This window comes from Thunnus albacares, chromosome 14 (genome assembly GCF_914725855.1).
Source record: "Thunnus albacares chromosome 14, fThuAlb1.1, whole genome shotgun sequence".
Lineage (NCBI taxonomy): Eukaryota > Metazoa > Chordata > Actinopteri > Scombriformes > Scombridae > Thunnus > Thunnus albacares.
This window is the reverse complement of record NC_058119.1, coordinates 2,604,167-2,616,981: the sequence shown is the minus strand read 5'-3', so window position 1 is coordinate 2,616,981 and position 12,815 is coordinate 2,604,167. Positions and strand designations below refer to the sequence as shown.

The following is a 12,815-nucleotide window of genomic DNA, read 5'->3' as shown; positions in this document are numbered from 1 at the left end:
CAAAATTGAAAAAAGACCAAAACTGCAAAAAAAAAAAAAACACATGGCAGCTCTGGTCATGCCATCATCGTTGCAGAGAACAATCTACCATCTCAGATCTGAATGTGATTTAAAAACAGCGTCCTCACCGCTGACTTTGCCCAGCCCGGGTGCTTTGTTCTTCAGTAACGTGACCTGGATCTGAGGAATGTTGACGATGTTGGCATTCAGGACAAACTTGAAATCCACATGGCCAACCATGCAGGCCTTAGGCAGCACCAACTCAAAGACATGCTCGTCCCAGCTGGAGCTGCAGAGAGAAAACAGTAACGATATAAATAATGTCAAAGATGGCCTTTTATCAAAAACACAAATATAAAAATGAAAAGGACACCAACAAGACATCAGCCAAGGAAATTTATGCTGATGGCCAAAGTCTTTTAATTTCGTTTTGAACATTGGTTAGTTCATAGTTTTTCCGAGGATAATGAGTAAGTGGGTGACAGTAAACTAAATCATAATAGATGACTCATAGGAGGAGGAGACCTTTGTTGCCTCTTCACCCCTTTTTGAGAATCTAAATATGAATAGTTTGAATCTACCTGTCGCTCTGAAGCTTCCAGGTGCGGGTGTGCTGTGCTGCATCTCCGTGGTGCTGCTGGTGAAGGTGCTGCGGGTGTCGTCGTTGCTGCTGCTCTTGCTGCACCTCCACCCAGCACGGTGGCACTGTGGCCGAGAAGCGTGGGGTCAACGTCTCGAAGCGTGTCAGCTCCACCAGCGACATCAGGCTCTCCGTGGTCAGCGGTTGGTCCACCAGGAGGTCCACTCCTGCGCAAAGAGCAGGTGGGAGACAAGTTGTGGGACATCAGCTTAACAATAACACGGAGCGGCTGAAGAACTGAGCACTGAAATGTGTCTGGTTCATGTGCTGAACCTCATGTAAATAATGACTGAGTGTGTCTTGTGTCAGTTGTACCTGTGATCCCAGGGCTAGAGGGGTTGGAGGAGGGCTTGGCCCCCTCGAGCAGCAGTTCAGCCCCTTTAGAAAGGGGGCCATCAATAAACATGTCTCCATCATCTATATCGTCACACACACCTCCAATTTGAAGGAAATGAAGTTCTCCACCTTCAGGCAAGAGCAGAAGCAAAATGAATACCTACAAATTCTTACAGTATTTCAACACCAACAATAGGTTTGTAATTTTTTGAAGGTTCATCTATACAGGTGCTGAACCACTACACTGTATGGATACAGTGAGTTATATAAACAGAATTGGCATAAAGATATGTGAGAGAACATGTATTCTACAGCAGGGCTTCACATTTAACTTTCTGATGGAAGGAAAACTATTTTTTGTACTTATTCAAGAGCATAAATCACAAATTCACATTACAGTGCACGCTGAATGAGTAAAAACAACATCTGTTGTTAGTAGTAAGTAACCATGGTAATAGACATTAGCAGTATTCTGATGGTTTAATTGTGTATCCAGCAAAATGCACTTATTGATTTATTTGAAAGTTCAGGGGTGCAAACAGTTAAGGGGTAAAAAAAAAAAGGTGACAACATTGCCTGCTACTACAGCAGCAGGGTCCGGGGATGTGCTTCCCCAGGAGAACATTTTGAAACATATTGGCTTTACATGCTCATTTCTAGTTACTTTTAAGTATATTTGCATCTTTATGAAAGCCAATTCTAACAGCTATTCTGGAGTAAAACAACCCTAAATAAAACATAGAAAAAGGAATAAAAAGATGTGGGAGCTGAATACTTCAATGAGACAAAAACAAGAAGACAACACGACAAAAAAAAATGTTGAAAATCTGTTTATACTAGCTTCTATATTAACACTCTCCCACTATCAGGCAAAATTCAAAAAAAGCTTACATCTAGTGTATGTGCATAATTACATATGACAAGTAACATAGATGCAAACAGGAATTTGTTTACTATAATAATACAATAAACCTATAAAAAATAATGTTATTACTAAGGAGGTATTACCGTGCTACTCTGTTGTTTAAAATACGGATCAAATAAACTAAAGTGTCGGTTATTGCGACATGACATTTCATCCAAACTGTTTCCTGTGTGAGCTTTGAAGTAAACAGATAACAGGATCATGAAAACCACTGACTTAACACTTGAAGGAATGAAACCAGTTTGTCGTTTTGCTGTTGTTTTGTTGTTTTGCCGTTGTCACGGCCACGCACAAGACGCCCTTCAAGGCGCACATTAGAGGTTCTCAGGGTTTACATGAGTAGAAGGCTCCAAACCACATAATTGGAATTCTGTGCCCCAAACCAAGGATTTGTCTTGCTGAGGTTAAAATGAACCAATTCTCCTTGGATCTACACCAATCTCATTAAGTGACCTATTTTGATCTCAAAACCGCAAATTTACCAAAATGTGAGGAGTTTTCCATCTCTTAAGGTTAATTTTAGGTGAATGGATAACGCTTCTGATGTTTTTTGCTTTACTCTGCGTTGAAACTATTTTTAAGCCTCGTGAAAGGTTTTAATTTTACAGCCAAAACAGTCAACTTTGCTTTTTAGTTTTCAGAGACTCCACAGGTGTACACAAACCAACATTAACAAATATCTCAATTATTTGTGAAGGATAAACACTGGTGATATTTGATATTTTTCTTATAGTCAACAAATCCCATGAAGAGATCTGGTAACACTTGACTTTAAGTCCCCCTATTTACCATTTATAAGCACTATTTGAACTGTTAACAAATAGTTTATAACACTATAATGTAGTTGTTAGGAGATATAAGTGTTTATTAATGTATTTTGTCAACAACTAGAACTCCTCCTGTGCTCAGTGGAGGCTGCTGTATAAACAGAAAAATGACAATACAGTGAAGCACAGTTGTAATATTATAAAATGTGTCTTCATAGAAGAAGTTACAATTGATGAAAAATACTGTGAAAAATACATCCTTATATCTGCTTATAACTATCAGAGTGTGTTATAAACCATTTATGAAATGTTTCTGTACTGCTTATACATGTTGAATAGGAGGATTTAAACAACAACAATAATTGTTAATAAGGTAACTCTTCTTCCTCTGTGTCATAGAGCTCCATTGTTGTCCAAAAACTATTAAAAACACGTCAATGAGTCACACTGTTGCACTTGGTGACATGCTTCTTCATTACCTCAATCACACACACACACTGAAATACTCACTAGAACACCAAATGTGGATCAATCCGCCTTTGAAAGTAGTCTCAAACAAAACACTATTACTCTATATACTATCTTCCTGTTTGAGTAACATTTGCTAAAAACTACAATGCCAACTGTTTTAGGAAATTATTGAATGTTTTCTAAGAATCAAATTAAAGATTTACGTCCTTAGTAGAAACCAAGACGCGCATGGTAACTTTTGAATTAGGTAACACCCAAAGAGTGTCAATGAAAAGGTCTTACTATTACCTAGTGAGTTAAACACAATACTGTAAATACAATCAAGTAAAAAAAGACACACGCATCCCTCCCATCCCAGACAAACTTTTTCAAACAATCCTCTTCATCAAGAGGCTGCAGTCTTATCTTGATCGAAACCTCACACCACAAGAACACTTTCTTTCTGTTTGCAGCCATGGACACTACACGTTATACTAATGTGAAATCTGTAATCTTATCTTGCACATCTGTGAACTCATCACATCTATCATGAAACTATTTGTATTACTACACTTGCACATTAATTGTACTGATTATTGTGAACATTTGCACCTTTCCAGTCAACATCCTGTACATCATTTTTTAAGCTCTCTTCACATAGACTATATTTCTACTTATTCTTTATTGTAAAATTGTATCTATATATTTATACCAGCTGTGGTTTGTGATAGTTGTATTTTTCACAATTTGTATAGATAAAGCAGGTATGAACTGTTACTACTGGTATGAACAGGTTGTTCATACCAGTAGTAACAGAAACAGTGCTGCTGTCTGCAGGGATAAAGGTCCCAAACACTCACCTTTGGTGCAGGCACAAAGGCGGTCGGTCCCAGAACAATACGTAACTGAGACAAAGGGGTCCGTCTCCTCTGCTGACCCCTCTTTCTTAGGTGGCTCCACCTTGGCCAGGACTTCCAGCGTGGACAGATCCAGGATCATAATATACCCGGCCCGTGTGGTCACCACTAAGTGGCCCAGGCCTGCCACCTCTAACCGCTTGCCCTCTTTGTGGCTCGAGGCAGAGGTGGAGGGGCTGGTGACAGGAGCGCTGCTGCTGCTGGTTGTGGCTGCTCCACATGCAGTCCCAGTTCCAGAGCCAGCAGAGCCCGCGGGGCCCCTTCCAAACCCTGACGAGCCATTTTTTGAACCGGAGGGGAGAGCCTCCTCAGGAGCTTCTTCACTGTCATCCTCCCTGCTATCAAGCACATCTGGAGGAAGCAGTATATGAGATGTGATGGCATCAGAAGGGTCCCAGATCTGCTGCACCTTGACAGGTTCCTCGTCCAATGTGACGATACGGGTGGAGTAGTTGAGCTTGTAGAGTGCAAGGTAGCCCCCTCCACTCGGGGACCTCTCCTGCTGCTGCTGCTGGTCTCCTGGGGGCAGGATGAGGGGTGTTTGAGGCGGTGACCCCCCTGGGTGATGGCCTTCAACCCCATTGGCCACTGGGTGTAGGGGGTCTCCTTTGCGCTGGTTGCAGAGAGCAGAGTGCAGGCGGTTGAGATTGTTGAGGGCTTCCACTTGGTTTGTAGCACTCAGAGATTCAGCACCGCATGGCTGCAGCCCAACCAGAAGATGCACACCGTCCCAGCAGGGCGTGATGGAGTCCACATAAAGATTCTCCTCTTCCAGCTGTTTGGGCAGCCTCAAGCACTGCACCAGTGCTCCAGGTCGAGGCGGGGTGGAGACGGTTGCTGCAGCTAGTGTGCTCCATTTGTCCACGTGACCGTCTAACCCTGCCAGATTAGTGGCTGCGTCTGCAAACTGCTGAATGTATGTGATGGGAGGATCCTGGAGAAGAAGCTGCTCATGTGTGTCGAACTCCATCTCTATGATCTGTGGCACAGTGAAGCCCTCCTCATGGAGCCCCTTGCTCATTAGGTTATTCATTTGAGCAAACACCTGCCCTGAGGACTTGTCATCCACCTCTCTGATACTGTACAGCAGCAGCATGGGTATAGTCCTACGCACAGCTGGCAGAGAAGAGGGGCTTGGAGGTTGGGAACCTGCTAGGTTAGGAAAGCCCTGCTCCTGGGCTGCAGTCTGGGTGTTGCAGGTTTCTATCTCCATGGGGCCCTGGTCCTGTAGAGGCCCAGGGTGGAAGGGCTCAGGGCCCTGAGTCCTAAGGGGACCATCTGTGGTCCTGCGTGTTGAAGCTGGGGCTGAGGGCGGGGGCCCAGCCATGGGGGTGCTGGATGCTGAGCGGTAGCTGAGCAGGCCTCCGGCCAGCAGGCAGGGGAAAGGAATGTTGTGGTGGTCAGGGACCTTGTCCTTTGCTTTGGCCTGGCCATGGGCCTTGGCTTGGTTTAATGATGGGTTGGCACCCAGCTCCTCCAGGTCCTTGACCGTGTCCTCCAGCACACTGGCCACCACCTCCCACTGGAGCTTCTCTGGCTGCTGGAGCACACTGAGCGCCGTCACCCCTAGGCTCACATCCATGCTCTCCCACTGGGACGGCTGGCCTGAAACAGAAGCAAGACAAGAGGTCTGAGTTTCCACACTACAACATGACACCAGCGATAGATATTGTAATGAGGCTGAAAGTCTACAGTAAGTGAAGAGAAACAGAGACACATCAAACGTATTCACATGACTGCAGATACGGTTAATTGAAATCAAGGGCACCATAGAAATTAGAAATGCCAAACGTCATACCTGTTACTGACTCTGACCGGGAATGCTCATCACTGTCTGAATCCTCCAACTGGTCATCACTGGAAGAGAAGAAGTGGTTAAAAATGTGACTAACATGATAAAACACAAACTGTGACTCATTCACTGACACAAAAGATTACTACAGAGCTGTCTAACAGTCATGCAGACTGTTGTTGTTGTTTAAGATGGCATCATCAAGCTACAGAGGCGTTCTTCACCAACTCTTTAAGGCTACAGGGAACTCAAAATGATAAAGTTGTAACTATACAGGTAATAAATATGTCTGCAGTCTTCACATTAGCTCTTAGAAATGTTAGTGGTAATAATTGCTTCCTTGCTGGAATGGATGGAATATGGAATACTGCTCTTACTAAACTGTAAGTTTGGAAGTGGAAGGTTAATAATTAGCTAGTTAGAGATTACAGAACAATGACTGGCCAACACCTTTGTAGCTTTGAGCAATACAAGGACTGTGACAGGAGAAAAATGTCTGTTTGGTGGGATTTTTCATTATAGAAATTACAGGAAACTGGGTGGTGGGTGATTTTTTTCCCAGTGAATTCTGAATATGCAGTGATACTATGTTTGTTGAGACACAAAGTATTTTACTGTTAAAGCTGTACCTCCGTGCAAAAGTGTTATAAACAGCAACTTTATGTGAAATACAAACATTGTTTTGTCATTTACTGGCTGCAAAGGTTAAATAAAATGTTGGCTCTGCTCTGCTTAATTGTTGCTTTGAGCCAACTTTGACATTAAGCTACTGCTGATTAGAGGTGTGGAAATTTCTCGATTCTATCTAATCTGATTCTGAATCAATTCACAAATGTCAAGATTTAATTTTCTAAATGTTAGTTAATAACGTGATGTTGACAGAATAACAAAGGCGGATCTCAACAGCGAGGGCAGTGCAGCATCCTGAAAGTCTACAGCGTGCACCTGCTAGACTTATCTTGCAGTTCATCTTCAGCGGTTGCAAGTGTTTCTGATTGAATCACTACTTTACTACTTTCGCAAGATAAACTCGAAGCATATTGTGAACTTTCTACGCTCTCACTCAGACACTAATGTTAGCGGAGAGGATCAGCAAACTCTAGCAGTAGCAAACCAGACCAGCTGACAAACACACACTGCAGCATTAAACAACATAAACCAAAGCCCAGGTAAGAGAGTCAACGTGTAAAGCTAGTTGATTAAAAGACTACATATGTGTAACACAGATACTGGTATTGAAAAGATACAGCTTTTTATATTATAGAGACTGTTGTAATCTGATTTTTGAAAGCAGTTTCTAAATAAAAAGGGAGTTCAGATTTATGTGACTGCTTGTATTAATAGATGAAAAAGTAACCATGTGCAGTAATACAGAAAATTGATGATGCAATACATCGAGATGCATCGAACAATCGGATCGTTGACAGGTGAATCGTAATCGAATCGAATTGTGAGGCCAGTTAAGATTCACACCTCTGCTGCTGCTGTAATGTTAGTTTAGCTGGTGGGTTATTGGTTCATGGGGAGAAAGAAGAAAAAAAGATGCATTCAGGCACAGGTGAACTGGTTAGATGAATGCAATGAAGCTGAATCACGCCTTTGAGCTCAGCCAATCTGTTTGTCATGTATATGTATTACATAAGTTACCCTCAGGTCAGGATAAAGTAAAAATCTAATTGAGCTTGATGAATTATATACAGTGGATTCAGAAAGTATTCAGACCCCTTCACTTTTTTCACATTTTGTTATGCTGCAGCCTTATGCAAAAAATAATTTAAATGAATTTTTTCCTCATCAATCTACACTCCTGCTATGACACTTGAAATTTAGCTCAGGAGCTTTTCACTTCTCTTGATCATCTTTGAAATGTTTCTACACCTTGATTGGGGTCCACCTGTGGTAAATTCAATTGATTGGACATGATTTGGAAAGGAACACGCCTGTCTATATATGGTCTCACAGCTGACAATGCATATCAGAGCAAAAACCAAGCCATGAGGTCAAAGGAACTGCCTGCAGAGCTCAGAGACAGGATTGTGTTGAGGCACAGATCTGGGGAAGGCTACAAAACAATTCTGCTACACTGAAGTTTCCCAAGAGCACAGTGACCTCCATAATTCATAAATGGAAGAAGCAACAACCAGGACTCTTCCTAGAACTGGACACCTGGCCAAACTGAGCAATCGAGGTAGAAAGGCCTAGCAAAGAGAGGTAACCAAGAACCTGATGGTCACTCTGACTGAGCTCCAGAGATCCTGTGTGGAGATGTCCAGAAGGACAACCATCACTGCAACACTCCATCTGGGTTTTATGACAGAGTGGCCAGACAGAAGCTTCTCCTCAGTGAAAGACACTGGAAAGCAAACTTTCCAGTTTGCAAAAAAGCACCTGAAGGACTCTTGGACTGTAAGAAACAAGATTCTCTGGTCTGATAAAACCAAGACTGAACTGTCTGGCCTCAATTCTAAGCGTCATGTCTGGAGGAAACCAGGCACTGCTCATCACCTGCCCAGTACCATCCCAGCAGTGAAGCATGGTGGTGGCAGCATCATGCTGTGGGGTGTTTTCAGCAGCAGGGATTGGGGGACTGGTCAGGCTTGAGGGGAAAGCTGAACAGATCAAAGTAAAGAGATGTCCTTAATGAAAACCTGGTCCAGAGCACTCAGGAGCTCAGACTGGGCCATAGGTTCACCTTCCAACAGGACAATGACCCTAAGCACACAGCCAAGACAACGCAGGAGTGACTTAGGGACAATGTCCTAGAGTGAGAACCCTGACTTGAACCCAATCGAACATCTCTCGAGACATATGAAAATGGCTGTCCACCGACAGTCCTCATCCAACCTGACAGAGTTTGAGAGGATCTGCAGAGAAGAATGGCAGAAAATCCCCAAATCCAGGTGGACAAAGCTTGTCACGTCATATCCGAGAAGACTCAAAGCTGTAACTGCTTCCAAGGGTGCTTCAACTAAGTACTGAGTAAAGAGTCTGAATACTTATGTCAACATGATATTTCAGTTTTTCCTTTTGAATAAATTTGCAAAAATGTCTAAAATCACACTGCAGATGGTGGCCAACTATAAATCATTTACTAATATTCAATATCAAAATGTAAAGGTTAAGTATCACACGCATACTGTAAGAAACCTGTTTTGTACTGTGTATATGCTTGTGAGAGTTGATATGGGTGTGTGTATGTCTTTCACCTGTCTCCCTCTAGCTTGGGCAGGTCAGAGCAGGAGGAAGACTCCTCGAGCCAGGCCAAAGTTGGTCTCCGAGACTCAGTCAGCGCCTGCTGGCTCTGCTCGCCACCGCACAGTATCAGCTGCCTCAGGATGGCCGGGTCGTACGGGTTGATGTCAAACTTCAAGTGCACCTGTTCAGCCAACAATTACACGCTTTTTAGGTCAATAGTAACATTTAATGTCTGATACCGACACATCTTTGAAATGTCAAACATAGCACAAATGATGTCATCTCGTGCTCTGACCTTCATCATTTTGGAGACATCCCAAATGCAGATCTTGCCCCTCTTGGTGGCTGCAGCCAGGAACTGCGGGCAGCTGCCGAAGCCGTAGCAGGCAATCTTGTCTGAGCTGTCGGGGCTATTGGGAAACTGGGCAGGGCTGGTCGCCAGTGTCACTGACAGTGGCACATTCTGTGTGTGCTCGCCCTTCACAAATGGACAATTGGGAGAATGTCGTTCATGTTCAGACCTGGGGGGGGTAGAAGAGAAACATAGGGCGTTTTAGATAATATCTGTGATTAAATACATTTAAATACTAGGATGAAGCTCTATATTTCCTAACTCTAATATCTACATCAATTATTTCTCCACTCACCACGGCTCATCTGTAGGTTCCCAACAGACCAGACACACGCTGCAGGTGAAACACATGGCTCTGTCGTCCCCTGTGGAGGCAGGCTGTGGAAAGACAGAAGGGACAGAAGGGTCAAGACAGCTTACAAACACTTACACAGTTATATTCCCCACTGTCCATCTCTAATCTGGAGAATCCTGAGTTTGTACAGCAGGTGAAAAAAAAACAGCAACACATAACTCGCATTGACATCACATTATTGCGCACGATGATGCACATGATGATAGTTGTTGCTGATGACAACATTAACATTTATTGTGCCTTTTTACAGCCACTGATGACTCTGTGACTGTGTGTACTATAGTTGTCGGTTGTATAAAGGTTTTAAGACACAGAGTTGTCTACAGTTACAGCGTGTTAGGTGAGGCCATGTTTCTTCCTCTAAAGCACCGTTTCGACCAAAAGTTCCAGGTACTTTGGAATCAGAGGAACTAATCTCAGGAACTAAACTTGAAACTTGAGGTCCCTGTTGTGTATCCTGTTTGCGTTTCCACCGCATCTGAGGAACCAGGTAGATCATACAAATTAGACCCATGAGGAATTAAAATATTACAGCGGTGCTTGAAACACAGCATTTACACATTTCGAGGAAGTAACAACACAGATTTGTCCTGTTGTTCTTTGTATTAACTGTTGCATACATTGCATGTAGGCTAATGATTGAATGAAAAGGAGAAATGCAGAAGAAAATGAAACTGAAACTATTAGCGTCTGTCTCCACAGTAAATCATCTTTAGAGTGTTTGATGGTTATTTATTTCTGCTTTAGAAAGTAACCGCCATAAAACAATCAGAAAATAACATTTTATTTCTCTCATTCACTGGCTTTGTTCTCTCTACCACTTTCTGTTGCTTGTGCTCTCAGCTCGCTCTCTCTCTCTCTTTTTCTCTCGCTCTTTTTTAAAAGAGTCGGAAAGCTGACAACAAAGTCTAACTTTACTTTTAACATTAACAAACAAAGAGAAATGTCCTCCCCTCATCCTAAACTGGTACTAAATTGATACGAGGGCTTCCTTGTTTTGTGAATGAAGCGGTACACAAGTTGAAGCAACCGTGCTGTGTGTGTGTGTGTGTGTGTGTGTGTGTGTGTGACCAATCAGTAACAATCATCCCTGTAAACCGCATCCCAAAAGTTCCTGTACTTGTGGGAAGTACTATCTCCCCAGCAAGGACTTTTTGGGGGTAAAACAGTCTCCCTAGATCTTAATTTAGACCCTGGTCCCTGCAGTGGAAACACAGGTAGAGGAACTGAGTTCCTCAAAAGGTTCTTAGTCCCTGCGGACAGTGATCTGAAACACAAACATGTTCTACTGTGCTACTGTGAACAGCCCTTTGACCGCATGCAAATATTGAATGTGTATGTGAGAGCACACTGAACTGTCGACAGCCTTATGGAGTAATGTGCTCCCCTGACCTGACAGATGTAAAGAGTTCTCTCACAACCTACCTGGTGGTAAAACCCTGCTTGAGCCATTGGATCAGGCTGAGCCCACCTGTAACCAGCATGTGGCCACGATGTAAACGTCTCCCTCCTGTTGGCCTCGCTGTACATCAAAGATCTGTAGAGAACAACACATTTTACAAACATGCCCAGCACGCTGTATGCTAGTATGGAATGTTCCACCGTGCTTGTTTATTAGGAGACAATGTGTAACATCTTTGTGCATGTTGTGCACTATAGATAAGAAAATGGCATTTTTATGGTCTACATCCAGCATTTTTACTCAATTTGACACGTCACTATAATTCCTGTGCAACAACACCGTATGTGTTATCTCTTCCAACTTGTAATATAATATGTTTAACTGTTCAGTTGTTTGATTCTTTCCCTACTTGCTCACCTATCTACAGAGCGCCCAGGGCCCACCCCAAGCTCCGGCCTGGCGCTTGACAAGAGGTAGGAGAGCCTGTCCATGATGGATGAGGCCACAGACAAGGCAGCTACGTTCTGGTTGATGTTCTTCAGCTCGATGACGATGACGCCAGCCACCAGCTTCAGCACGTGGTGGGGAAGATGGAAGGTCACTGTTGCCCACTGAAAGACAGAAGGAGAAGCAGAAGGTCACGGAGAGAAGACAGATGGATTTGAGAATTGGGTAAGAAAAGGTAGATGAGAGAGATAAGACTATACATTTTTTGCATGAGTTGATTTCAGTACAACAACAAACATACAGAGCCTTGGAACCTGTGTGAAAACGTAGACCGCCACAGTTAACAATTCACAGCATTTTATTATTTTTTTTCATCATTATCACACAATAATGAAGCTACAAGAAGGAACCATGTTCAAAAGTCTCCTTGGTGGCACAGTCACATAAGCACTGACATCTGAGAACCACTGCTGCGGTCTGCTGGCACCACTCCATCTTTGTACTGATAGAAAATCAAATGCAGATGACAGAATTATAAGCGTTCACCGTGTATATCTCTGAATGCCCTTCACTGTGGCAACACTCCTTTTTGAAAATACTCAAAAACTACAGTACCGCATTAAAAACTTTATTTTGACAAAACACTTCAGCTTGATCCACTCAAAAGCTCAGTTCTGAGGTGTGAACATTTTTTTGGCTTAGTCTGGGTAGAAAGTCCAAAGAGACCAAAAACATGCTGATTTAGTGTGGACAATCTAAAAGTTAAGGCAGTTTTTTAGGGGTGTAACAATTCAGTTAAGTATGTAAAAACATACAAAACAAACTAAATAACAGAATGAAGTGATGAAGATTTATGTTCCATAAATATTAAGGCAGTCAAACATTTGCCAACAGTCAGTGAGTAATGTAAAAAGCAAACAAAAACAGCAATAATGGCATTAGTTGTTTTGTTATCTTCAGTCCATGAACCATGATACTCTCAACCAGACTCACCCAGCTCTGACTTCTCATCTGTTGCTCACTATACCAGCTGGGCTTATGTGATCAGCATTTTTTAGTCAACAGCTGAGATACTGCCAGAGGTATAGAGTTTGAACTCACACCTGTATCTGACAAAATAGTGAATAAACTTTTCACTACATGTATTTGGTTCACAGGGCGTACTGAGGAGAAACAAGTCAAACACCATATTGAACGTCCTGTGCCGAACAAAATTACATGCACTGTTACACTCATT

The 12,815-nt window shown here is 42.8% G+C and overlaps 1 protein-coding gene across 10 annotated transcripts in view; it reads right to left on the bottom strand.

Annotated features, from left to right (window-relative positions):
* birc6 (baculoviral IAP repeat containing 6) overlaps positions 1-12,815 on the bottom strand; it is a 126,316-nt gene that overhangs the window by 102,423 nt on the left and 11,078 nt on the right. For all 10 annotated transcript variants that reach the window (XM_044373371.1, XM_044373375.1, XM_044373376.1 and 7 more), the window contains exons 4-13: positions 11,549-11,742; positions 11,155-11,266; positions 9,670-9,752; positions 9,318-9,543; positions 9,034-9,203; positions 5,834-5,892; positions 3,979-5,640; positions 956-1,105; positions 582-807; positions 129-289 (exon numbers count right to left, since the gene is read on the bottom strand). In XM_044373371.1, the coding sequence (XP_044229306.1) occupies positions 129-289; positions 582-807; positions 956-1,105; positions 3,979-5,640; positions 5,834-5,892; positions 9,034-9,203; positions 9,318-9,543; positions 9,670-9,752; positions 11,155-11,266; positions 11,549-11,742 (3,043 nt within the window). The remainder of the gene's footprint in view (positions 1-128; positions 290-581; positions 808-955; positions 1,106-3,978; positions 5,641-5,833; positions 5,893-9,033; positions 9,204-9,317; positions 9,544-9,669; positions 9,753-11,154; positions 11,267-11,548; positions 11,743-12,815) is intronic.